The 24304-nt window shown below is 41.6% G+C and overlaps 1 protein-coding gene across 2 annotated transcripts in view; it reads right to left on the reverse strand.

Moving 5' to 3' along the window:
* The window catches only part of suds3 (SDS3 homolog, SIN3A corepressor complex component), a 70062-nt gene that overhangs the window by 32597 nt on the left and 13161 nt on the right, over positions 1 to 24304 (reverse strand). The window contains exons 2-4 of one of the 2 annotated variants that reach the window (XM_055655578.1): positions 15880 to 15952; positions 2162 to 2217; positions 1821 to 1892 (exon numbers count right to left, since the gene is read on the reverse strand). In XM_055655578.1, the coding sequence (XP_055511553.1) occupies positions 1821 to 1892; positions 2162 to 2217; positions 15880 to 15952 (201 nt within the window). The remainder of the gene's footprint in view (positions 1 to 1820; positions 1893 to 2161; positions 2218 to 15879; positions 15953 to 24304) is intronic. The other variant, XM_055655579.1, reaches the window with a different exon arrangement.

Genomic DNA, 24304 nt, shown 5'->3' on the forward strand with positions numbered 1-24304 from the left:
GGCCCTTAATTTTACTACGTGCAGCAATTTAGCTACCAGAGTTGATATTTGGTCGTATTGTGAGCTTTCGTTGGGGAGAGTTATAGAAAGTTATATTAGTTGGATACTAATATATTAATTCACATACTACAAGGTTGTTTGACCTAGTTTTCCAAGACAAAAACTGCAGTAATAAAAGCCCAAAACGGTAGGATGGGGCTGAAGCCAAGTGTTTTGACGTTGGAATGGTTTTTTATCATTCTAATAGAATGATTTTCCAACTCCAAGTGGTAATTAAACTTTTTTTTTACTCCTAGTTTTATTTACAGATTTTTAGGTTGTTCAAAAAGTTGAATAAAATAAACACTTAAGAAATGTTAATTTATGTTTTTTGCTCATGTGACAAAATAAATTATATATAAAATTATACATAAAGGAGAATAAGACGAAAATTACCAATAAACATAAGAAAATTTAGTTGAGGGTGAATGAAATGTTGTGATAAAGACTCAAGGGTGAATGACACTGAAATAGTTTAAGAAGCACTGGTCTAAATCATGCAATGTGAAATTCTGATGTTTTCCAACTTTATTTAAAAAAATCATACAAAAGAATATTAAATAATAACAGCTACGTTTATTCCTCAGTTCACTGTTTATGAATATAAAATAAGGAAAGAGGAGTAAAGGGGCTGTCCCACTGTGGCGACCTTATTGGCGAGTTTAGGAGAGTTTGAAAAATAATTTGAAGACCTCCTTCGACTATGTAGAAGACCTTCTTCAATCTCCTTCGACTATGTTGAAGGCTAGCTTCGACTAGCTTCGGGAAAATTGGACACCGAATAGTGGAGAGTGTAGACGAACTCCTTCAATCTCCCTTCGACTATGTTGAAGACTATCTACGACTACCTTCAACTACCTTTGATTACCTTTGACTATCCTTGATTACCTATGAATAACATGCCAACCTACTACGACAAAACCTACGAGTAAAAAAAAATATTGATTTTTTCCATGGCGACCTTTTTTTACTCGCGGGCATTTTTGAGAGTTACAAAGACCTTCTAGGACCTCATGTCGACAATGCTGCGAGTATAAGTCGAGGGCAAACTCTTCTAAACTCGCCAATTAGGTCGCCGTAGTGGGACAGCCCCTTTAAATGTGAAACCAGAGGAAGAAATATAGGTTGAAGGGGACAATCTTACATCTCTAGCTTTTGTCCAACTACCTGCCAATTAAAAAAATCCTTCACTTGCCTTGCTTTGTCCTGCCCCGCCTCTTTTCCAGATTTCTTCTCCCTACTACAATCTGATGAATAAAGATCCCAACCCAAAACGTTGCCTAACCATATCCTCCAGGGATGCTGCCTGACCCTCTGCATTACTTCAGAACTTTGTGTTTTTTTAATAAATAAACCAGAATCTGCGGTTGGCATCATTTTTAACATGCATTTTCATTAACTAATCACTCAAAAAATTATTTTCTAAATCTACCATGCCACAATAAATTAATGGCATATTTTTTGTTATTATGATTAAGGTATATAAAACACTTCATGTCTTTTCAGTCAACGCCATTTTTTAAAGACACTATTGGTGTTAACTCTGTTTATAGTAATATAAAATATAAATTTAACCAAAAAAGTCAAAAATGTTTGCGAGTGGCCAAAATTAAGCTTAGCTATGACAAGATCAAGCTATTTTCTAATATTGTTAAACCAACTGGCTGAGATCCAATGTTGTGGAACATTACTGAATTCTATAATCTGTAGCTGCAGAAGATATTGTGGAAGCAATCAAACAAAGAGTTTTAATCTTAAAGATATTACAAACTAAAATTAACCTGCATTTCGTATTCTTTCTTTGTACTGCTGATCTAATTTCTTCATCCTTCTCTGATATTCTTGCAAGGTACCTATAATACAAAGATGTATTACTTCAAACAAATGGTTACATTAGGTATGATATTTTAACACAACAAATGGAGGATGCAGAAATCCTTTGTAAATCATTAGCTATCTCTTATCTTATCTTATCTCTTATCTTATCTTATCTTATCTTATCTCATCTTAGCTAAATGAATACAGATGGAATGTCATTTGCCATTTTATGCCGCCACTCAATGACATACGTTCTGTTATTTTTTTAGCCACTCACTCCAAGATTTGAAAACATGGTACTTACCTTCCTGTAATTGTTGGAGCTGTCTCTTAAGAGATGTTAATTTCTCCTGGTACATCCTAGGAATAAAATTAAGAAAACAAATTAATTTATATACAATTAATACATCTGGTGTAACCTTGTTCTGGATCATAATGTGTACTTGCAACAAATATAGATTATGATAATGCTGACTATTTTTAGAATGTCATTGTATTATTTCTGAAAAACACATTAATATACAAATTTATATGGACAGGATAGATTTTTTTTTAATTAATCATGAAAATGCCAATGTCAAGGCTGTATATTAACCTCTACCTGGTTGGAGAGATACCTTAGAATGGCTGCAACGGGTATAGGGATAAATCACTATGATGTGAAACAGGTGTTCCAGTCAGATGAACTTTTAGAATTTATGCCACATGCTCATGTATTACAATGTTCAAACCGTCAAAGTCTGAAGAGGGGCCCAAACCTGATACATCACCAATCCATGTTCTCCAAAGATGCTCCCTGACCCGCTGAATTACTCCTGCACTTAGTCATTTTTAGTAAACATGCATCTGCAGTTCCTTGAGTCTCAAATTGTTTGGATAGGAAATGAACCTAAACTCAGAAATATTAGGCCAGTTCACTGGAGTATTAGTGTGGTGAAAATATTAAGATTATCATGATCTTCCATCTTCATGAAAACTTTCATCCTCGCAACACTTTTTCTAATTGTGCTCAAAGATCCTACACAATCTTATATTGGTCCTGGTCCTGTGTGAACATTTTCCACACAGAGAATGATGAATCTCTGGAATTCTCTGCCACAGAAGGTAGTTGAGGCCAGTTCATTGCCTATATTTAAGAGGGAGTTAGATGTGGCCCTTGTGGCTAAAGGGATCAGGGGGTATGGAGAGAAGGCAGGTACAGGATACTGAGTTAGATGATCAGCCATGATCATATTGAATGGCGGTGCAGGCTTGAAGGGCCGAATGGCCTACTCCTGCACCTATTTTCTATGTTTCTATGGTCCAGTTTGAGGAGACTCACTTCAAATCAAGTTCCAAAATATTCATAACTCAAGTTGGCAAGTAGGTAGTACACATTTCAGATATTAATCTCTTGAAATAGTTCATATCTAAAAGTCAATTTTTTTTTTTTTAAATGGTTCACGTACATTGTATCTAAACCTACAGATTAGCCTGTGTGCAATACAAGCTAATTTCGAAGTAGTCAGAAACATAAGCCAAATCACTTTGTTTGTACTTTTCACTCTGGATTTAAAAACTCAGTTAAGTTTCCCATTCCACTTAAAACAATGTTGAAAAGTTCAGTGAATCACAGTGAAAACTACTTTCAATGGAAGTAACTTTCATTATTTTCACTGCAATTTTGACAGTACAACATTCTCTCACTGCTGCATTGGAACATTAGCCAAGATTCCTGTGCTCAAATCACTAATGCTATTTAAACACACTACCTTCAGACTCAGAGAGAGACTTCCTGTTTTCTATTGACTGGGATGTTAAACCAGGTTGATTAACAAGAACACATGGGCGCTATTGAGGCGAGTTAAGATGTCTTGCCAAACATTTAACAATAAATAAAATTATTTGGTCATTGGTACGATTGTTAAAGAGTACATATGGGCAACATTGTGTACAGGAGTATAACAAGCTCCCACATAGTCGCAATATATATATACACAGGGTATGTGCCCATGTATTGTATAATAGTAATGATGATAATACTCAAAAGCATCACATCTCCTGGAAAATATTTTGTAAGATCTGTTGAAAAGACTATGTAAATTAATTTCCTAATTCTCTCTCTTCTCCTTATAAAAATAGGATTTGCATTGGAAAACATTTTTAGAACCCATTAACAAAAATGGTTATCAAGATATATGTTGAGGAATAAGCAGGAACAAACTCAAGTGGCAAATTGGAAAGACCAAAAGGGGCCATGACATGTCCTGTGTGTCAGATTAAAGAAAATCCTGAGGCTTTTCACATCTATATTAAAAATAAGAGAGTAACCAAGAAGGTAAAATCGCTCAAGAATCAACAAGAGAATTTATGCCTCGAGTCAGAGCATGTAGGCGAGATACTAAATGAGAACTTTGCAATTGTATTCACCATGTAGGCAAGGTACAAAATGAATATTTTGCACCTGTAGTCACCAAGGAGGAGGACATAGTGGGCAGTTGGGATAAGAGTTACATCTGAGGCAGATCTGATATGAGTTATGAGAAACACAGATAGGGTACGGTCAGCTTTTATCCCAGGGTGGAAATGTCAATGACTAGGGGGTACAGCTCTAAGATGGGCGGGGCAAAGTTTAAGGGAGGTGTGCTGGGCAAGAGAGAAAACAGGTGGTGCTTGGAACGCATGCCAATTTGGTGGTGGAAGCAGATACAATAGTGGCATTTAAGATTCTTTTAGATAGGCACTGCATATGCAGGGAATGGAAAGAAATAGATTATCTGCTGCCATTATGGTAGGCATGGACATTGTGGTGGACCAAAGTTGTCTTCCTGTGCTGTACTGTTCAATATTTAATACCATTTTAATTAGAAAACAATAACATTAGTTAGAAAAAGATAGAAAAATCCTAACGCACTGAACAAATTGATACGAAAGCAGATCTTAAATTACCAACACTGGCCTTGGAGAATTACAATGCAATTTGGAGACATGTTTAATGTCCATTTTAAAATCCACTACTCAAAATTCAATTTAAAATGTTATCATTTTTCTTTCTACTGGCACTTAATCACCTGTTCAGTATTTCAGGCATTTTGTTTTTATTTCAGATATCTAATCCTCACAATGTTTTGATTTTGTATTATCAGTTCCTTTCAAGTGGTACAGTAAGATAACATACTAGGAATTTGTAGTGAAGTGCTGTTATATTTCAAAAACAAGTACAAAAATATGGTGTTGGGCTATTTGCAATGTGCATCTGTTCTGTAATAAAATAGATTTTTACACGTAAATGGTTTGCTGCCCAATGTGATTTTACCAGCAACTTGGAAATCAAAGCAGATTAGGTCATCTTGTCACCTGAACGCTACTGTTCATGTTCATGTTTCTGCCTAGAATACATTCTGATGTCCAGGTCTTATATTTTTCCAACAGAACTAGGTTTGAGGATGAGCTTTTGATTTGGGACATAAACCGCCTTTCAGATTCAACACCAAGTTCAGTAGAGATACAACAGACTGCAGGCGCTGTAAACTGGAGCAAAAAGCTATGCCCTGATGCAGGGTTGAAATGTCAACTATCTCTTTGCTCCCACAGATGCTACCTGGCCTGCTGAGCTCCTTAAGCAGTTTGTTCTTTGCTCACTGAGTTCAATTGTTTCAACTATTCCATCAGATGATATTCTGTACAGTATTTGTTGACAATGATTCTGGCAAGCATTTAAAAATGCTCTCCAAGCCAATTTTTTTTGTCCTTCATGTCCCCCTTCTCCATCAGTTTTTGCCATACACCATCATCTGATAATTAATTCCTACTGCTGCCACCATATCTCAGACCTTCCAATTATAATTCTCTCCCACCATCCCTCTGAATGTAACTTCTAAACTGGTGAAGGGTTGCTGTTATTAACTTTGATTTTTTTTCCTCTCAGATTTATCTTCCACTGATAATTTCCAAGATCGAGACACAAAATGCTGGAGTAACAGAGAGACAGGCAGCATATCTGGAGAGAAGGAATGGGTAACGTTTCAGGTCGAGACTCTTCTTCTCAACCTGAAACGTCACCTATTCTTTCTCTCCAGAGATGGTGCCTGTCCCGCTGAGTTACTCCAGCATTTTCTGTCTACCTTCGATTTAAACTAGCATCTGCAGTCCCTTCTTATAAATTTCCAGGATCTTATGCCTCTATTTGTAGCATCTGCAGTACTTAACATTGTTTTAAACCTTTGTCATCAGTTCCAGCATATAATTTTTGAAATACATTTTATCAAAGAAACAAAAATGCTTGGCATCAATATCTACTGATTAGAAGATTTCAAACTACATTCCATAAAACAGATATGTTCTTCCACTCTTCCTAAATTCAACAGTGACATACAATAATTTGAGGGTTATTAAACAAGGCATTCTACAGTGCCCTCCATAATGTTTGGAACAAAGACTCATTTATTTATTTGCCTCTGTACTCCACAATTTGAGATTTGTAATAGGAAATAAATCACATGTGGTTAAAGTGCACATTGTCAGAATTTAATAAAGGCCGTTTTTACACATTTTGGTTTCTTTATACATAGTCCCCCACATTTCAGGGCACCATAATGTTTGGGACACAGCAATGTCATGTAAATGAAAGTAGTCATATTGATAGAAATACATCGATAGATGCTCCTGAACACATCATCAGTGATGTAACCTGGGATCATTGGGTGTTTCGGGTCTTTCAACATCAGACACCCTCACCCAGGCGACCCAGCCGTGGTTGATCAGACCACGACTTGTGTTCAGGTGGCATTCGCTCCTCCCCATGGACCTCCTCTCCTGATCCAGAGCCATCTCGAGGCCTTCTCCGCTGCCTCTGTGGTGTTCTTGATGGCCTTTCTCCTCGCCACTCCGTTTATGCCCAGTGCACTCAAGGCTTTGTAGAGCGATTGCCCTGCAAAACCTCTGCAGCCAACCTCGATGGGCATACACCTTGCCTTCCAGCCCTGCTTGCGGCAGTCTATGACCAGCTCTTCATACTTGGCCATTTCCTCTCGTGGGCCTCCTCCACACGGTCCTCCCACGGCACTGTCAGTTCCAACAAGACGATGTTTTTGGTATCCTCTGAGACCAGGAGGATATCTAGCCTCAGGGTGGTCGTGGCAATGTGCCGTGGGAACTTCAGCTGTTTCACCAGGTCTACGGAAAGCTGCCAGTCCTGCGCAGTTGCCAGGATTCCTGATTGATTCCTGGCTGCTGTGGTTCTAGACAGCTGCACTCCGTCCTTCACGAAGGTGATCATCTGGGTGGTGGGGTGTTCTCGTCTACAGCTGCTGATTCCCATGCTTATGCCTTCTGCAATGTGTTTAAGAACCTGGTCGTGACGCCAGGTGTACCGGCCCTGCCCAAGAGACTTTGGGCAACAGCTCAGGATGTGCTCCAACGTCCCCTTGCCTGAGCATTGCGGGCAATCTGGAGATACCGCTTTGCCCCTTTGCATGAAATGACTGCTTGAGGTCTGCGATTCATGGACATCACCAGTTGTTGGGCATCTTCTCTGATGATGCTCTGCCAGGCCTGTATTGCAGCCAGCTTTAGCTTATGCTTGTTTTGGGGGCTAGTCCCCTTCAGTTTTCTCTTCAGCATATAAAAGGCATGCTCAATTGGGTTCAGATCGGGTGATTAGCTTGGCCACTCAAGAATTTACCATTTTTTAACTTTGAGAAACTCCTTTGTTGCTTTAGCAGAATGTTTGGGATCATTGTCTTGCTGTAGAATAAACCGCCAGTCAATGTGTTTTGCGGCATTTGTTTGAACTTGAGTAGAAAGGATGTGTCTATACACTTCAGAATTCATTATACTGCTACCATCAGCAGTTATATCATCAATGAAGATAAGTGAGCCAGCACCTTCAGCAACCATACATGCCCAGGCCATAACACCCACACCACCATGTTTCACAGATGAGGTGGTATGCTTTGGGTCTTGAACAGTTTCTTCTCTCCTTCCTCCATACTTTGCTCTTGGCATCACTCTGATATAGGTTAATCTTCATATCTTCTGTCCACAAAACCTTTTTGCACAACTGTGTTTGCTCTTTTAAGCAGGACTGTGGAGTCCACTCCGACTCCTTGATTTATTGTGTATCCGACTCCGACCCCTAACCCCTGTTACTAACAGGCAACATCTCTGGAGAGAAGGAAGAAGATAGATGAAGCCAAGTGGGGGGAAGGGAAGGGTAAAGATGGAGACAATGACTGGAGGGCAATGAGTGCGGACACAAAAGCCAAAATCTGAGAATTTGATAAGGATGGTAATAAATGGGAACTATTGAGGGAGAGATGAAGGGTACAATGGTGCCATACGAGGGAGGGGACACAGTGAGGGATGGGCCATTTGAGGGGTAGGCCATTTAGGACTGAGACGAGGAAAACATTTTTCACCCAGAGAGTTGTGAATTTGAAGTCATTACAGGCCAATTCACTGGATGTAGAGAGTTAGATATAGCTCTTAGAGCTAACGGAATTAAGGGATATGGGGAGAAAGCAGGAACGGGGTTCTAATTTTGGACGATCAGTTTAGATCACATTGAATGGCGGTGCTGGCTCACTTATGCCGAATGTCAACTTCAGCACCATTTTGCTGCTGTTTCTATGAGTGAAGATTGTCAGTAGTGGATAGATTAAAACTAGAGTTGGAGAAGTAAATGTCCGGTCCCACTTTCACGACTTAATTCAAAACCTCTGCCGAGTTTAAAAGACCTAAAAAAAAAATCAAGATCGTGGTAATCTCCAAACTCTTACGACCTTCCACGACTATGTCCACGAACGCTTACGAGTATGTCTATGAATTCCCACGACTATTTCGACGCCCTCTTTACGTGTAAAAAGCCGCAATTTCGGTCATCCCGACCAGTCGAGAGAACAATCTGCGCATGCGCGGTTTCCAAGATTTTTTAAAGCCTTGGAAGGAGATGAGGAGGAATTTCTTTAGTCAGTGGGTGGCGAATCTATGGAATTAAGGCTGTGGAAAGAAGGCTGTGGATTCAAAATCAGTCGATATATATATATATATATATATATATATAAGGCAGAGATAGATTCTTGATTAATACGGTTATGGGGAGAAGGCAGGAGAATGGGGTTAGGAGGGAGAGATAGATCAGCCTGTTGTGGTTTGGTGCACAATGTACAAGATTCTGTACAAAGTTCCTAGAAACAACTATCACCAGAGGTGAAGCACGGTAGCAATTGCTCCACTCCTCGAGATGGAACAAAAGCAGGCAAACAGAATAGAGGTCCAGAAGCAAAGTGGAGCAGCCCCAGAGGCTGCATAGTGTCTGGCAAAGCTTAGTCAAAGACCTCCTTTCACAGAATATAAAATAGTACAGCAAAGAAAAAAGGTCTTCAGCCCACAATATCTATATCAAACATGATGTCAGGTTAAACAAATTTCTGCCTGCATGTGATCCATATCCCTCCACCCCCTGCCTATCCATTTGTGTATCTGTAAGTCTCAAATACCACCAAATGCCAACCACCACTGGCAGTGCAAACTAGTAGCCACTAAAAGCTAATTGCCCCACTTGGCTCCTTCAAACTTTCCTGGTTTAATCTTACGCTTACATATTTGACACTTGTACCCTAGTAAAAAGGTTTGTCTGTCTACCTTATCTATGTCTCTCAATGTACTTTGAGATCTCCCTTCAACCTCTGACGCTCCAGAGAAAACAATCCAAGTTTTCCCAACCTCTCCTGATAGCTATTACCTTCTGTTCCAGGCAACAGTCTGGTAAACCTCTTCTGCACCTTCTCCAAAGCCTCACACCCTTACTGTAATGGGTGATCAGAACGGTAGACAATACTTCAAATGTGGAGTAAATTTAGTCCTATAAATCTGCAACAGGACTTCCCCACTCTTAAACTCAATGCCCCGACCAATGAAGGCAATTATGCCATATGCATTCTTTACTAATCTACCTGCATTGCCACTTTCAAGAACTAAAGGACTTGGACCACAAGATTCCTCCATACATCAGTGCTGTTAAGGATCTTGTAATTAACTGTCATTGCCCTTACATTCCATCTCCCTATGTGCAACACCCCACACTTGCTCAGATTATACTCTGCCATTTGTCCGCCAATTTCTGTAGCTGATCCATGTCCCACTGTATACTTTGATGGCCTTCCCCACTTGACCATTCATCAATTTTGGTGCCGTGTGCAAACTTACCAACTATTGACATTAATGTCCAAGTTCTTTGTATATTACAGAGATCTCAGAGCAGATCCCTGTGGAACTCCACTGGTCTCAGAACTCCAGTCTGGATATTGTTCTTCAACCACAACCTTTGATCTTCTATCAATAAACCAGTTGTGAGTCCTTACAACCATGTCAGTGTGAATTTTATGCATCTTCATCTGGATCAGTCTACCATGGGAAACCTTATCAAATGCCTTAATAAAATCCATGTAGACAACATCCACTACCGTACTCGCATTGATCACTTTCATCACTTAGTTTAGTTTATGACCTGTTTACGTATCATGGGCAGATGATACTAAGATATGTGGTGTTGTGGATAATGAAGTACATTTTCAAAGTCTACAGAGAGATTTAGGCCATTTGGAATAGTGGGCTGAAAGATGGCAGATGGAGTTTAATACTGATAAGTGTGAGATGCTACATCTTGGTAGGACAAATCAAAATAGGACATACATGGTAAATGGTAGCGAATTGAGGAATGCAGTTGAACAGAGGGATCTAGGAATAACTGTGCATAGTTCCCTGAAGGTGGAATCTCATGTAGATAATGTGGTAAAGAAAGCTTTTGGTGTGCTTGCCTTCATAAATCAGAGCATTGACTATAGAAGTTGGGATGTAATGTTAACATTGTACAAGGCATCAGTGAGGCCAATTCTGCAATATGGTGTACAATTCTGGTCGCCAAATTATAGGAAAGATGTCAACAAAATAGAGAGAGTACAGAGGAGATTTACTAGAATGTTGCCTGGGTTTCAGCACCTAAGTTACAGAGAAAGGTTGAACAAGATAGGTCTTTATTCCTTGGAGCGCAGAAGGTTAAGGGGGGACTTGATAGAGGTCTTTAAAATTATGAGAGGTATAAACAGAATTGACGTGGATAAGCTTTTTCCATTGAAAGTAGGGAAGATTCAAACAAGAGGACATGATTTGAGAATTAAGGGACAAAAGTTTAGGGGCAACATGAGGGGGAACCTCTTTACTCAGAGAGTGGTAGCTGTGTGGAATGAGCTTCCAGTGGAAGTGGTGAAGGCAGGTTTCATTTTTATAATTTAAAAATAAATTGGATAGGTATATGGACGGGAAAGGAATGGAGGGTTATGGTCTGAGTGCAGGCAGATGGGACTAGATGAGAGTAAGTGTTCGGCACGGACTAGAAGGGCCAAGATGGCCTGTTTCCGTGCTGTAATTGTTATATGGTCATATGGTTTATTGTCATGTGTACCAAGGCACAGTGAAGATTAGATTAGATTCGTTTATTGTCATTCAGACCTTTCGGTCTGAACAAAATTTTGTTTCCCTGCAGTCATACATATAATTAAAAAAATGACAAAAACACACAATCAACACAAATTTAACATCCACCACAGTGAGTTCATCAAACACCTCCTCACTGTGGTGGAGGCAAAATCTTAAAGTCTCTGTCTCTTCCCTCTTTGTTCTCCCTCTGCGCCGAGGCGACGGCTCAAACTTCGCGGGTGGTCGCTGCCTCCGCCACAGCTCCAGGGCCGAGCCAGGTCTCCGCTGCCACTGCTGTTACTGCCGCCTGTACAGCTTCGGGGCCGAGTTGGGTCTCCGCCGCCTCTGCCACAGCTCCAGGGCCGAGTCGGGTCTCTGCCGCCTCCGCCACAGCTCCAGGGCCGAGTCGGGTCTCCGCCACTGCTCCCGCTGCTACAGCTCCGATGCCGCAAGCTCCGCCATTAGGCCTCGGCGCAGATGGTGACGGGGATGGGGAATACGATCGAAGAAAAGTCGCATCCCCCGAAGGAAGAGACCAAAGCATGTTTCTCCCACCCCACCCACACACATATACAACTTAATAAAACAAAATTAACTAAAACATGACAAGGAACAAAACGAAAGAAAAAAAACAGACGGACTGCAGGTGGGCCGCCACTGTTAAGCCAGCGCCGCCATCACAAAAGCTTTTGTTTCGTGTTAACCAGTTAGCAGAAAGACAGTACATGATTACAAATTGTAATTCTCTCTGAAATTTATGTTGTGGTCGGAGTCAGGACTTTTTTTTACCAACTCCGACTCCAGCAGCACCAAAATTACTCCGACACTGACTCGACGACTCCGACTCTACAGCCCTGCTTTTAAGTACTTCTTGGCAAACTATAACCCTGCCGTCCTATGGTTGCAGCTAACCAGTGGTTTGTATCTTGCAGTGTAGCCTCTGCATTTTCTGATCATGAAGTCTTCTGCGGATAGTGATCATTGACAAATCCACACCCGACTCCTCAAGACAAGTGTTTGGGGATTTTTCTTTATTATAGAGAGAATTCTTCTGTCATCAACTGTGGAGGTCTTCCTTGGCCTGCCAGTCCCTTTGCGATTAGTAAGCTCACCAGTGCTCTCGTTCTTCTTAATGATGTGCCTAACTGTTGATTTTGGTAAGCCTAAGGTTTGACTGATGTCTATAACAGTTTTATTCTTGTTTTTCAGTATCATTATGGCTTCTTTGACTTTCATTGGCAAGCGTTGGTTCTCATGTTGATAAACAGCAATAAAAGTTTCCAAAGGTGATGGAAAGACTGGAGGAAAGACTAGCTGCTGAGAGCTCTCTTATACCTACATTAAGGAGTCAATTAAACACACCCGAGCAATTACAAACCCTGTGAAGCCATGTGTCCCAAACATTATGATGCCCTGAAATGGGGGGACTATGTATAGCAATGTTACAAAATTTTGAGATTTTAAAAATCAAGTCTGCAATTTATCCCATCAGATAAAGCATAACAATAAGTTTAATTTGACACCAAATTCACTTTCATATCTCAAGTATTAAAAAAGTTATGGCCATTTTCATACTCGGAAATTAGCATCTTGTTCCCTATTGATTTTCAATGGACATTACAAAAAAGCTGTGATCTTGGATAGTCAAAAGCCCATTTTATCTTAAGGAAAGATTAACATTTTTAAATAGCCTAAGTGTCCAAAGATTATTCACAAATAATTCACAATATAACATGATTTTTATATCTAATTTACATTAATTTATAGGCCAAATGGAAGGAATTTAGTGTTCAATTGCTGTAAATAAATGCCCATTTAAATCGGCTTTCTAGTGGGTTCATGTGAACGCGCTGGTTTAGAACGTTGACATCGCGCTGGATTAGTGCCCTCAAATGCCGAGAAAAATACTGCGGGATATAAAAAGCCCAAAATGAACTACTCGCTATAGATAACTTGATATACAGGGTTATATACACGGCCCATTTAATGTAAAAATAAGGTACATACCTTTAATTGTTTGCTTTATAAAACCCTGGGGCTGCGAGAGGTTGCGGAATGAGAGACTAATTTTAAAACTATTAGAACTATATTATCAAGGCCTATAAAACTAATAATACCTTTTGCGACCGGGTCTTGCAGCGATTTTTTTCGTGATCCCAAAGAACAGCCTAGTATCGCGTTTTATGCCCCCTGAAATGGGACATGGCTGTGGGCAATTCCCATGTTCAGGTATACCTACTATGTATATACACAGCTGTAATTTCTACATGGTAAAACCAAAATGTATAAAAAATACCCTTTAATAAAATCTGACAATGTGCACTTAAACCACATGTGATTTTTTTCCATTTAAAAATCTCAAATTGCGGAGTACAGAGGCAAATATTTAAATGATGGGTCTTTGTCCCAAACATTATGGAGGGCACGGATTGTTTTAATACTACTTTATTGCTCTGGCAACCATTTATTAACCATTTGTTCTCCCAAATTCTCAAAAACAATAGAGAGGTTTAATCAGCTACTTTATCTTATTGCAGTGTCGAGACCTCATCAATTCAATAGGAAATGAACAGAAACTCAAAATCATATCAGGGGAAGGCAACTCAACAAAGTCAACAAAATCAATGGTGGTAGCAATTAATAACAACATTTCACTAAATACAACCTAATGTGAAACAAAGATCGAGGCAATCTTTCCAAAAATACAATAGTTTATGATGAGTCAAACAATGTTACAGACTGGTAATAATTTATACTAAATCATCAATTTATACATAACTAAAACTCTGATCTTGTGCTTTTCTGGTTTGCGCGGTTTTTCTATTTACGCAAAAACAGTACGCGATAGCACTATGATTTTTCACCAGCTCACTCACCGTTCTCCTGTGCTGCAAGTGCAATAAGTTTCGTCCGATCGGTGGTATGATGTAAAAGTTAGCAAGGTTTAAAAATCTTAAAAACCGCGCCTGCGCAGATCGATCTCCTCTCCTGGTAATCAGCGCCGCGCGGATTAGTCTCTTCTCCTGCCACTCCACGGGATGGTCCGCCCCTTCCTGCGCCATCGCGCCTTTACTGGAGCTGAGGGAGGCCGGCGGAAGTCTCCAACCGGCCACAATTTTCGGAGTGACCGGAAGCGGCCTGGCACGGGAGATGTCGCCAATCGAAAATCGGAGAATCTGATCCCGGCGGAGAACGCCCGCTGTGAGTCCCAAAAGCACCGCCATCATAACGCCCCACAGTTCCAGCCCCATCCCTCTGGCCCCCCTCACACATGATAACCCCCTCTCCCCCCGTCTTTTCTCCGAGACTTCCACCCACCCCCCCCCCCCCCCCCCCCCCCCCCCCCCCGCCCACACGGCCGTAGCTGCTGGTGATTCTGAGCCGAGGATCCGCGCCGACAGATGACGCTCTTCCGAGGCACGCAAGAAGGGAGAGGAGCGGCAACCTTGAGATCCTAGGATCCTAGGGAGGGAGAGTGGGGGAGGAGGGGATAGATGGAGAGGAGGGGAGTAGGGAGGATTGGGGGAGGGGAGGAGGAGAGGGAAAAGAAGAGGGAGGGTGAAGAGAGTACTAGGGATGAGGGGAAATGAGCTGCGCCTGTGCGGTTGAGGGCTATGGGTGAGTGCTGGAATATTGCGTTGTGGGACCAAGCTTCCAGTGTGACAGGGACACAACGGGTCCCACTTAGTCTAGTTTATATTAAATACTGCTGCAGAATGAGTTTTACAACCTAAACGCAAATACTGAGAGCATTAAATATTGACCAGTAAAAGATATGCCAATCATCATTTTTTTTTAAATTCTTAAAAATAGAAAATACTGAACATTTGGCAGGTAGCGGCACGGTGGCGCAGCGGTAGAGTTGCTGCATTACAGCGCCAGAGATCTGTCTTTGGTCCCGTCTATGGGTACTGACTGTACAGAGTTTGTACGTTCTCCCCATGACAGTGTGGGTTTTCTCTAGGTGTCACGGTTTCCTTCCATACTACAAACTCCAAAGACATACAGGTTTGTAGGTTAGTTGGTTAATTTAAATTGTCCCTAGTGTGTAGGATAATGCTAGTGTTTGAGATTGCTGGTCAGTGAAGTGGGCCGAAGGGCCTGTTTCCAGGCTATATCTCTAAAACTAAATAGAACTGAAAACTGACAGTTAGGCATCATCTGTGGCAAACCTGGCCTCACTGTCTTGAGAGATATTCCCTTTGTCCTGACCATCTCTTCCCTACATTTGCTGATATTGCAAACTAACTTGCTTTCTTTCATCTCCAGTACGGGCAAAATGTCTCTGTGAAATATTTCTCCTTCCACAGAATGCGGCATGACCTGCTGATTGTTTACAATATTTTCTGCATATATTTCAAATTTCCATCACTTGCTGATTTTCATTTTATAAAAACATTCAGTTGCTAAGGGTCTGCTCGTCAAGCAATACCTGCCAAAGTCCATTTGAATTACAGTATCAAAGCCTTCGACATTTTGAATTCTCAATCAAGTCACCACACACAATAGCTTCAAAATACAACTATTTGTTGCAAACGAGGTTTTTACTTGGGCAACAATACTTACTGCTCCTTCACTTCCAGGTAGTCTTCGTCATCTTGCTTATTGGCAATATCTGTTTCGCTTGCATCCTCTGTATCTGTCAAATTTAAAACAGTATTCCTTTAAATCATTATGGTGAAAAGTAAAAGGATCATATTCAGTGCCCTCCATAATGTTTGGGCCAAAGACCCATCAATTATTTATTTGCCTCTGCACTCCACAATTTGAGATTTGAAATAGAAAAAAATCACGTGGTTCAAGTGCATATTGTCAGGTTTTATTAAAGACCATTTGTATACGTTTTGGTTTCACCATGTAGAAATTACAGCTGTGCAATACATAGTCCCCCCATTTCAGCACACCATAATGTTTGGGACACATGGCTTCACGGGCGTTTGTAATTGCTTAGGTGTGTTTAATTGCCTTCTTAATGCAGGTATAAGAGAGCTCTCAGCACCTAGTCTTTCCTCCTGTCTTTCCATCACCTTTGGAAACTTTTATTGCTGTTTATCGACGTGAGGACCAACGTTGTGCCAATGAAAATCAAAGAAGCCATTTTGAGACAATAAAACTGTTAGAGACATCAGCCAAACCTTAGGCATACCAAAATCAACTGTTTGGAATATTATTAAGAAGATAGCGAGCACTGGTGAGCTTACTAACCGCAAAGGGACTGGCAGGCCAAGGAAGACCTCCACAGCTGATGACAGAAGAATTATCTCTAAAATAAAGAAAAACCCAAAAACACCGGTCCGGCAGATCAGAAACACTCTTGAGAAATACAGAGGCTATCCTGCAAGATGCAAACCACTGGTTTGCCACAAAAATAGGATGGCCGGGTTACAGTTTGCCAAGAAGTACTTAAAAGAGCAACCACAGTTCTGGAAAAAGGTCTTGTGGACAGATGAGACGAAGATTAACTTAACCAGGACGATGGCAAGAGCAAAGTATGGAGGAGAGAAGGAACTGCCCAAGATCCAAAGCATACCACCTCATCTGTGAAACACGGTGATGGGGGCGTTATGGCCTGGGCATGTATGGCTGCTGAAGGTACTGGCTCACTTATCTTCATTAATGATACAACTGCTGATGGTAGTAGCATAATGAATTCTGAAGTGTATAGACAGATCCTATCTGCTCAACTTCAACCAAATGTCGTAACACTCATTGGCCGGCGGTTCATTCTATTGCAAGACAATGATCCCAAATATACAAGCAACAAAGTTATCAAAGCTAAAAAATTGTCATTTCTTGAGTGGCCAAGTCAATCATTCGATCTGAACCGAATTGAGCATGCCTTTTATATGCTGAAGAGTAAACTGAAGGGTACTAGCCCCCAAAACAAGCATAAGCTAAAGATAGCTGTAATATAGGCCTGGCAAAGCATCACTAGAGAAGACACCCAGCAATTGGTGATGTCCATGAATCGCAGACTTCAAGCAGTCATTGCATGCAAAGGATATGCAACAAAATAGGGAGGTTGCAGAGCAGTCAAGATCACGACCCGTGACCCGTACTGTTGAAACGCTACGCCTTCTGGAGTACAAGCGATGAACGTCAGGTAAGCACTTACTATTGCTGCCAGTACAGTCTTACAGTCTGTCCCAGCATCCGGACTCCACGCTGACTGATTCCATTCGTGGACCCAGGGCCACATGTGACTCTGGGTGGGTGGAGGGACCAGACTGTCCCCAACTCTGCTGCAGCTGACGGGGACGTTGCCAGGTTTTTGTTCCCGTGTGTCCGCTGCCAGACCGGCAGCCCCGTTTCACCCAGCCTCGTGTGTGGCGCTGCCGACCCACAGCCCGTGACAGTGGGGCCACACAGGGGGAGCCGGGGGCGGGGGGGTCGTGGCGTGGCCGCAACAGCGCTGACCCCGGGGGGGGGGGGGGGGGGGGGGGGGGGGAGTGGGGGCTGTCCTGAGGGATGCGCACCTTCGGCCGCTTACACCTTGGTGCTCGGGTTCAGAGCAAAGATACTAAAGCATTTGGTTCAGAGCGTTCAGTCACCCTCCAGCAAGGACTTGCCCTAAATATGCCGGCACGCTGCTCTTTCGCAAGTCAGTGAGCAGCAGTGATTTTGGCGGTTCTCACTTACGGTTACCACTATTTCCACAATTTGTTACAGCACAGAAATTGACCATTTTGGCGATTTTTAACAGGTACGAACGTTTGTGTGGCATGTGGTACTAGTGTATGCCGGAAGCTGCCTTGTACTCCAGAAGGATTGAGCTACTCCGTGCGTCACGCCCTTTGACCTGATGACCTTACGTGCAACCACCCTATACTAAACATGACTACTTTCATTTACATGACATTGCTGTGTTCCAAACATTATGGTGCCCTGAAATGGGGGGACTTGTAAAAACACTGCTGTCATTTCTACATGGTGCAACCAAAATGTATATAGAAATGGCCTTTATTAAAATCTGACAATGTGCACTTTAACCGCATGTGATTTTTTTTCTATTACAAATCTCAAATTGTGGAGTACAGAGGCAAATAAATAAATGATGGGTCTTTGTCCCAAACATTATGGAGGGCACTGTACAAAGCACTGCTTATTACTTTAGTTTAGGGAAACAGCACAGAAACAGGTCCTTCGGCCCACAGAGTCCACACCGACCATCGCGCTATCCTACACACACTAGAGACAATTTTACATTCAAACCAAGCCAATTAAGCTACACACCTATTCGTCTTTGGAGATTGGAAGGGAACCGAAGATTTCAGAGAAAACCCACGCGACCACGGGGAGAATTTACAAATTCCGTACAGACAAGCACCCATAATCAGGATCAAACCTGGGTCGCTGGCACTGTAAGACAGAAGCTCTACCGCAGGGAGGAAATTGACAACCTTTTCTCACCATACATTGCGGATGGTATCCTCCAAGGAAGTTGATGGTTTATCACAGTTTGTGCTCTATGAATTCACACATTACAAAAGATTCTTGTGGAACTCAACACTCTTAACTGGTCAATAACAAACTTGCATGACTTTTTTTCTTATTATAATGTGGCAATAAATACAACTTCAGAAGCTTAGAGTTTGCTGCACATTTCATTGTCATAGAGGGCGGCACAGTGGTGCAACGTTAGAGTTGCTGCGTCACAGCGCCATGGAACCTGGTTCGATCCTGACTGTGGGTGCTGTCTGTACGAAGTTTCTACATTCTCCCTGTGAACGCTTGGGTTTTCTCCGGGTGCTCCGGTTTCCTCCCACACTGCAAAGACGTACAGGTTTGAAGGCTAATTGGCTTCAGTAAAATTATAAATCGTCTCTAGTGTGTAGGATCATGTTAGTGTACAGATTAGTCGCTGGTCAGCTCGGACTTGGTGGGCCGAAGGGCCTGTTTCTACGCTATATCTCCAAAATCTTTAAAGGCTAAAGTCTAAAAAGAAAAAGGATATATATGGGCTCTTTGGCCCACTAAGTCCACACTAACTTTCAAGCATTCATTTTCACATGAATCCGACACAATTAGACCTACGCATGTTACCATCAATCAACTCTCCATCTCTCAGATGCTACCATTTCCCCACATACCTACAGAGATCAATTAAGCTCCCAACCCACTTTTGGAATGTGGAGAAATTGGGCCGAAGGTCCCATCATTGTGCTGACCCCAAATCCAGAGCAACCAAAGGAAACCACATAGTTACAGTGCAAACACCACATGCAGCGCACACAAGGCAAGAATTGGACGTGAACAGTTACAAATGAAGCAGCCACCCCACAAGCGTGCCACTGTACTGCCCCATATATGGCTTGGTACAAAATGTAAAGACTCAATTAATCGATGTTTTGACATCCTTTTGGTTTGGTGCAGTGAATCCATTCAAATTGTATTCACTGCAAATCACTTATGAAGCAAAAAAAAAAAGAAAATGTTGTAAAAACTCAGCAGGTGGAGCAACAACAGCAGGAGAAATTCAGATATTTAGCATTTTTATATACTCAATTATATAGGCATGATAGTGTGCACTCTTTGTTCTCATGAATCAGTACTCAAAACTGGCTACACCCTGGCCCCTTTGGTTATTTCCTTATCCTCAGATTTTCAGACAAAATGAGCATCATTTACTTGTGTTTTAGCAGTTTTTTTTAAATAATTTTACAATTAAAACATTTTCCTTAAGCAAACTGCAAAAAATCTAATAATCCAATAGAATGCCGGCTAACAACAACATCGTCAGCGCGCTGGCTAGCGAGGCTGGAGTAAGGCACACATTCTCCGTGTCCAAGCACGATGTGAGGATGCCTCTGACGCGTGTGAACACGAGGAAAGCTGTAGGCCCATCTGATATATCTGGGTGAGTACTAAAGTCTTGTGCTAATCAGCTAGCTCCAGTATTCACCACAATATTCAACCTCTCCCTGGCCAAGTCCGTGGTCCATGCCTGCTTCAAGAGGTCCACTATTGTACCAGTGCCTAAGAATGCCTCTCTAGCCTGGTTGAATGACTACCGACCAGTGGCCCTCACCTCAGTGGTCATGAAATGCTTCGAGAGGCTGATCAAGAACTCCATCTGCACCTTCCTCCCTCGCACCATGGACCCGCTGCAGTTCGCATACCGTCCAAACAGATCCACGGATCATGCGGTCTCCCAGGTTTTGCACACCACTCTCTCTCACCTTGACAGTCAGAAGGGGGGCTATGTGAGGATACTATTCATTGATTTCAGTTCAGCTCTCAACACCATATTCCCCACCAGACTTGCTGAGAAGCTGCTGGAACTGGGACTGAACACTCCCCTGTCTCCTGGACTTCCTCACCACCAGGCCCCAGGTGGTCAAGATGGGAAGACATACCTCAACCCCCTCACCCTGAAGACAGGATCCCCCCAGGGTTATGTCCTCAGCCCCCTACTGTACATATATGACTGTGTGGCCAGGTTCTGCGCCAACTCCATCATCAAGTTTGCTGATGACACAGTGGTGGTGGGCCTGATCTCCGATAACGATGAGAAGGCCTACCTGAACGAGGTGGCTGACCTGGCACTCTTGTGTCAGAAGAACAGCCTCCTCTTGAATGTCACTAAAACTAAGGAGCTAATTGTGGACTTTAGAAGGGCACAACAACCGAGGACGTACACGCCACTGGGGATAAATTGGACTACTGTGGATAGGGTGACCAGCTTTAAATATCTGGGAGTCCACATCACAGAGGGTCTGACATGCACAACACACACTGCCGCACTGGTCAGAAAGGCAAGGCAGCGCCTTTACCACCTCAGGCAGCTGAGGTAATATCTGAGGATCCTTCAATCCTTCTACTCTGGTGCTGTAGAAAGTATCCTGACCGGAAACATCTCGATCTGGTTTGGCAACAGCTCTGCCCAATGCAGGAAGGCTCTGCAGAGAGTAGTGCATTCGGCCGAATGCACCATGGGAACTATACTCCCCCCCCCTTGCAGGATCTATACACCAGGATGTGCAGATCCAGAGCCAGCAAGATCATGAAGAACCCATACCACCCCAGCAACAGACTGTTTCAGCAGCCATGGTCAGGCAAGCGCCTCCGCTGTCACGCTGCGAAAACAGAGAGGATGAGACGGAGTTTTTTCTCACAGGCCATCAGGACTGTAAACTCTGATCTCACTGGAGCGTAATTACTGTTGTGTCTTTTAAAAAAAAATGTAAATACTGGTTCTGTTCTGTTCTGTTGTTTTGCACAATCCCGCAGGCATTGTCACTTTCATTTCACTGTACATCTTGTACGTGTATGTGACAAATAAAGTTGACTTGAGATTGTGTGTAACAAACATTTGGTGTGCAATAGGAACACGAATATAGTAGCAGAATTTCTGGGAGGGGGTCAGAGCCACAATCCCCCTGGATCCATACTTAGATCTGACACTCAAAATCTAGAATTCAACATGTGGCCTGAACAGAACAAGGATTCCAAAGTCACACCAAAAAGCCCAAAACCTAATAAAGTCTTTACCAAATGGCAAACCCTATACCTAATATTACTGAATATAAAAGCTGCAACAGGAGAGCTACCATACCTAGTATAGATCTTAATAATTTGTAATTTAAAAGCAAAACAAAGTACCAAACACAGTTAAAAGCAATTAACTAAAGCAAACTCCACACAAAGTTTTAAAACATTAATTATTTAAATAAATTAAATGAAATGTATACCCCCTTCAACTATAAACAAAAAAAAAACACATTAAATTAACAGGATGTCAGACCGTATAACACAATGCAAAAGTACAATTCCTCAACGTGATCCTGGGGACTATCAGAAGGACCAAGGTCTGTCACTGCACTCAACCAGCAGCGTGAATTGATAAATGCCATCTTCCAAATCAACATATCAAAGGCGTGTTCAACGATTCATCCAGAAGGGTTTTGAAAACAATGCAGTTTCAACAACTGAACTGCCATGAGATCAGGCGTTGTATTTTTCAGCTCAAATGCAACACGATGAACTTCCGGGTCACAAGACAACAAAAATGGCACAGCTCCATCTCCTTAACTTGTAGCAAGGTGGGATTAATGTAGGGATTCAGTAATATGCAGGAGTTACCAAATTAGAACACAAAGTCAGCAATTCTGACCCAAAGCACTATATTTTGAATCTCAGCACAACATTTAGAAATTTTTAATTCAATTAATTGAAATAAATTTAGAATAAAAGGCTATCATAAGTAATGCAAGCAAAAATTACTGCATGATCATCAACTTCACCCATACCAGCCAGAACTGCTGCCTCAGCACCAGGGACCCAGCTTTGATCCTGACCTTGGGTACTGTCTGTGTGGAGTTTGCACGTATGCCCTATGACTGCGTTGGTTTCCTCCAAGTGCTCCAGTTTCCTTCCATATTCCCAAGAACTGCCTATCCCACTGAGTTACTCCAGCATTTGTGCCCACCTTCAATTAACCAATATTCTTCAAGAAAGGAAATGAAACTTGCCCCATTCAGGCCTATCTACATACTCAAGAAATATTAATGTGGTCAACTCAAGCTTCTCTCTGAAATGGCTTCGGAAGCTACTTAGTTAAAAGAGACAATAAACATTCCTTTGCTTATGACATCACCAATCCATAAGAAACCTCTTTTTTTTTCCAATTACGCACCAGGAGTTGCCACATCATTTATACTTAATAGCTGAACACAGCCAGCCCAGACTGCTTAAGTGATCTGCAACCTGCGATTGTCTAATGAAAATTTCAGATTGCAGAACAAGAAAATATTTAAAAGATCAACAATAAAGAAAATTAAAAAAATAAATAATGCAAAAAAATTACAAATTGTTGGTTTTAGAATCAATATCTTGATATTGTTGAAGAATAAACTGAGGGGGAAAAGAACATTAAGGCAAGGCTAAATATCGACACAGAATTCCCTGGCATTAACAAGTCATTAATCTTACCACTGTGCATAGGCCAAATGGCAATAGTTTATTATTGTGCACCAAGACAATGAAATATTTTGTATCATGTGACATCCAGGCAAATTATACCATACGTGAATAAATTAGATACTGCAAATGAGAAAATAAACTGAGTTTTATAGGGTGATTTCACGAAAGGTCACTGGAGCGTAGATCCGCACCCACGTGACCGAAAATCTCAAGTGGAGTACATGCTATACATCCGGTACATGTTAGTGAATGGGAAAACACGCACTTTCCCACCAGTTAAAAACATCGAAAACGGCCAGTTTTTGAGCTGCAATTTACTGTGCCAGTCGGGGTGACCGTGAGGCACAGCTACCTAGATTTACAGTCCAAAAAAAAGATAGAAACTAAGGTAAATTAAAGAAGGAGCTGAAGGTGCCAAACAAGCGGAAGTGAACAGCGGACATTTGCCGTGGAGATTTAAAGGTCCAAAATATCGGGAATTATCGCGTTTGCTCGCTGAATTTCATAAAAAAAGTAAGGCAAACGCGATAATTCCCGATATTTTGGACCTTTAAATCTCCACGGCAAATGTCCGCTGTTCACTTTTTTTATCTTTATTCATTTGTTATATGAGAAGTTTTAAAAGTGAAAAATCCCTCAGTAAAATTGCAAAATCGCCCATGGTTCTCGGGTGGGTTTTAACATGCAAAATGAAAACGCTTCTGACGCTACATTTACCATTTAAATAATGGTAAACTATCAATGCATGTTGAAATAAATTTTACTCAGATGCAAGCTAAGGAATGGGATAATTGTCAGCTGTCAGTTGGACAAAATTAGGACATTTTATTATTTTCCAAAATATATTTCTCAATGTTTCTTGTTTAAAGCCTGCACATTCACCCAAACTACTTATTTATTTAAGGTACACAAAAAAGCTGGAGAAACTCAGCGGGTGTAGCAGCATCTATGGAGCAAAGGAAATAGGCAACGTTTCGGGCCGAAACCCTTCTTCAGACATCTGCAGTTCCTTGTTAAATACTTATTTATTTATTTCTTTATCATCTAATAACATCAGCAGGCTTGTCTG

Source organism: Leucoraja erinacea, chromosome 25, assembly GCF_028641065.1.
Source record: "Leucoraja erinacea ecotype New England chromosome 25, Leri_hhj_1, whole genome shotgun sequence".
In the NCBI taxonomy this organism is placed as follows: Eukaryota; Metazoa; Chordata; class Chondrichthyes; order Rajiformes; family Rajidae; genus Leucoraja; species Leucoraja erinaceus.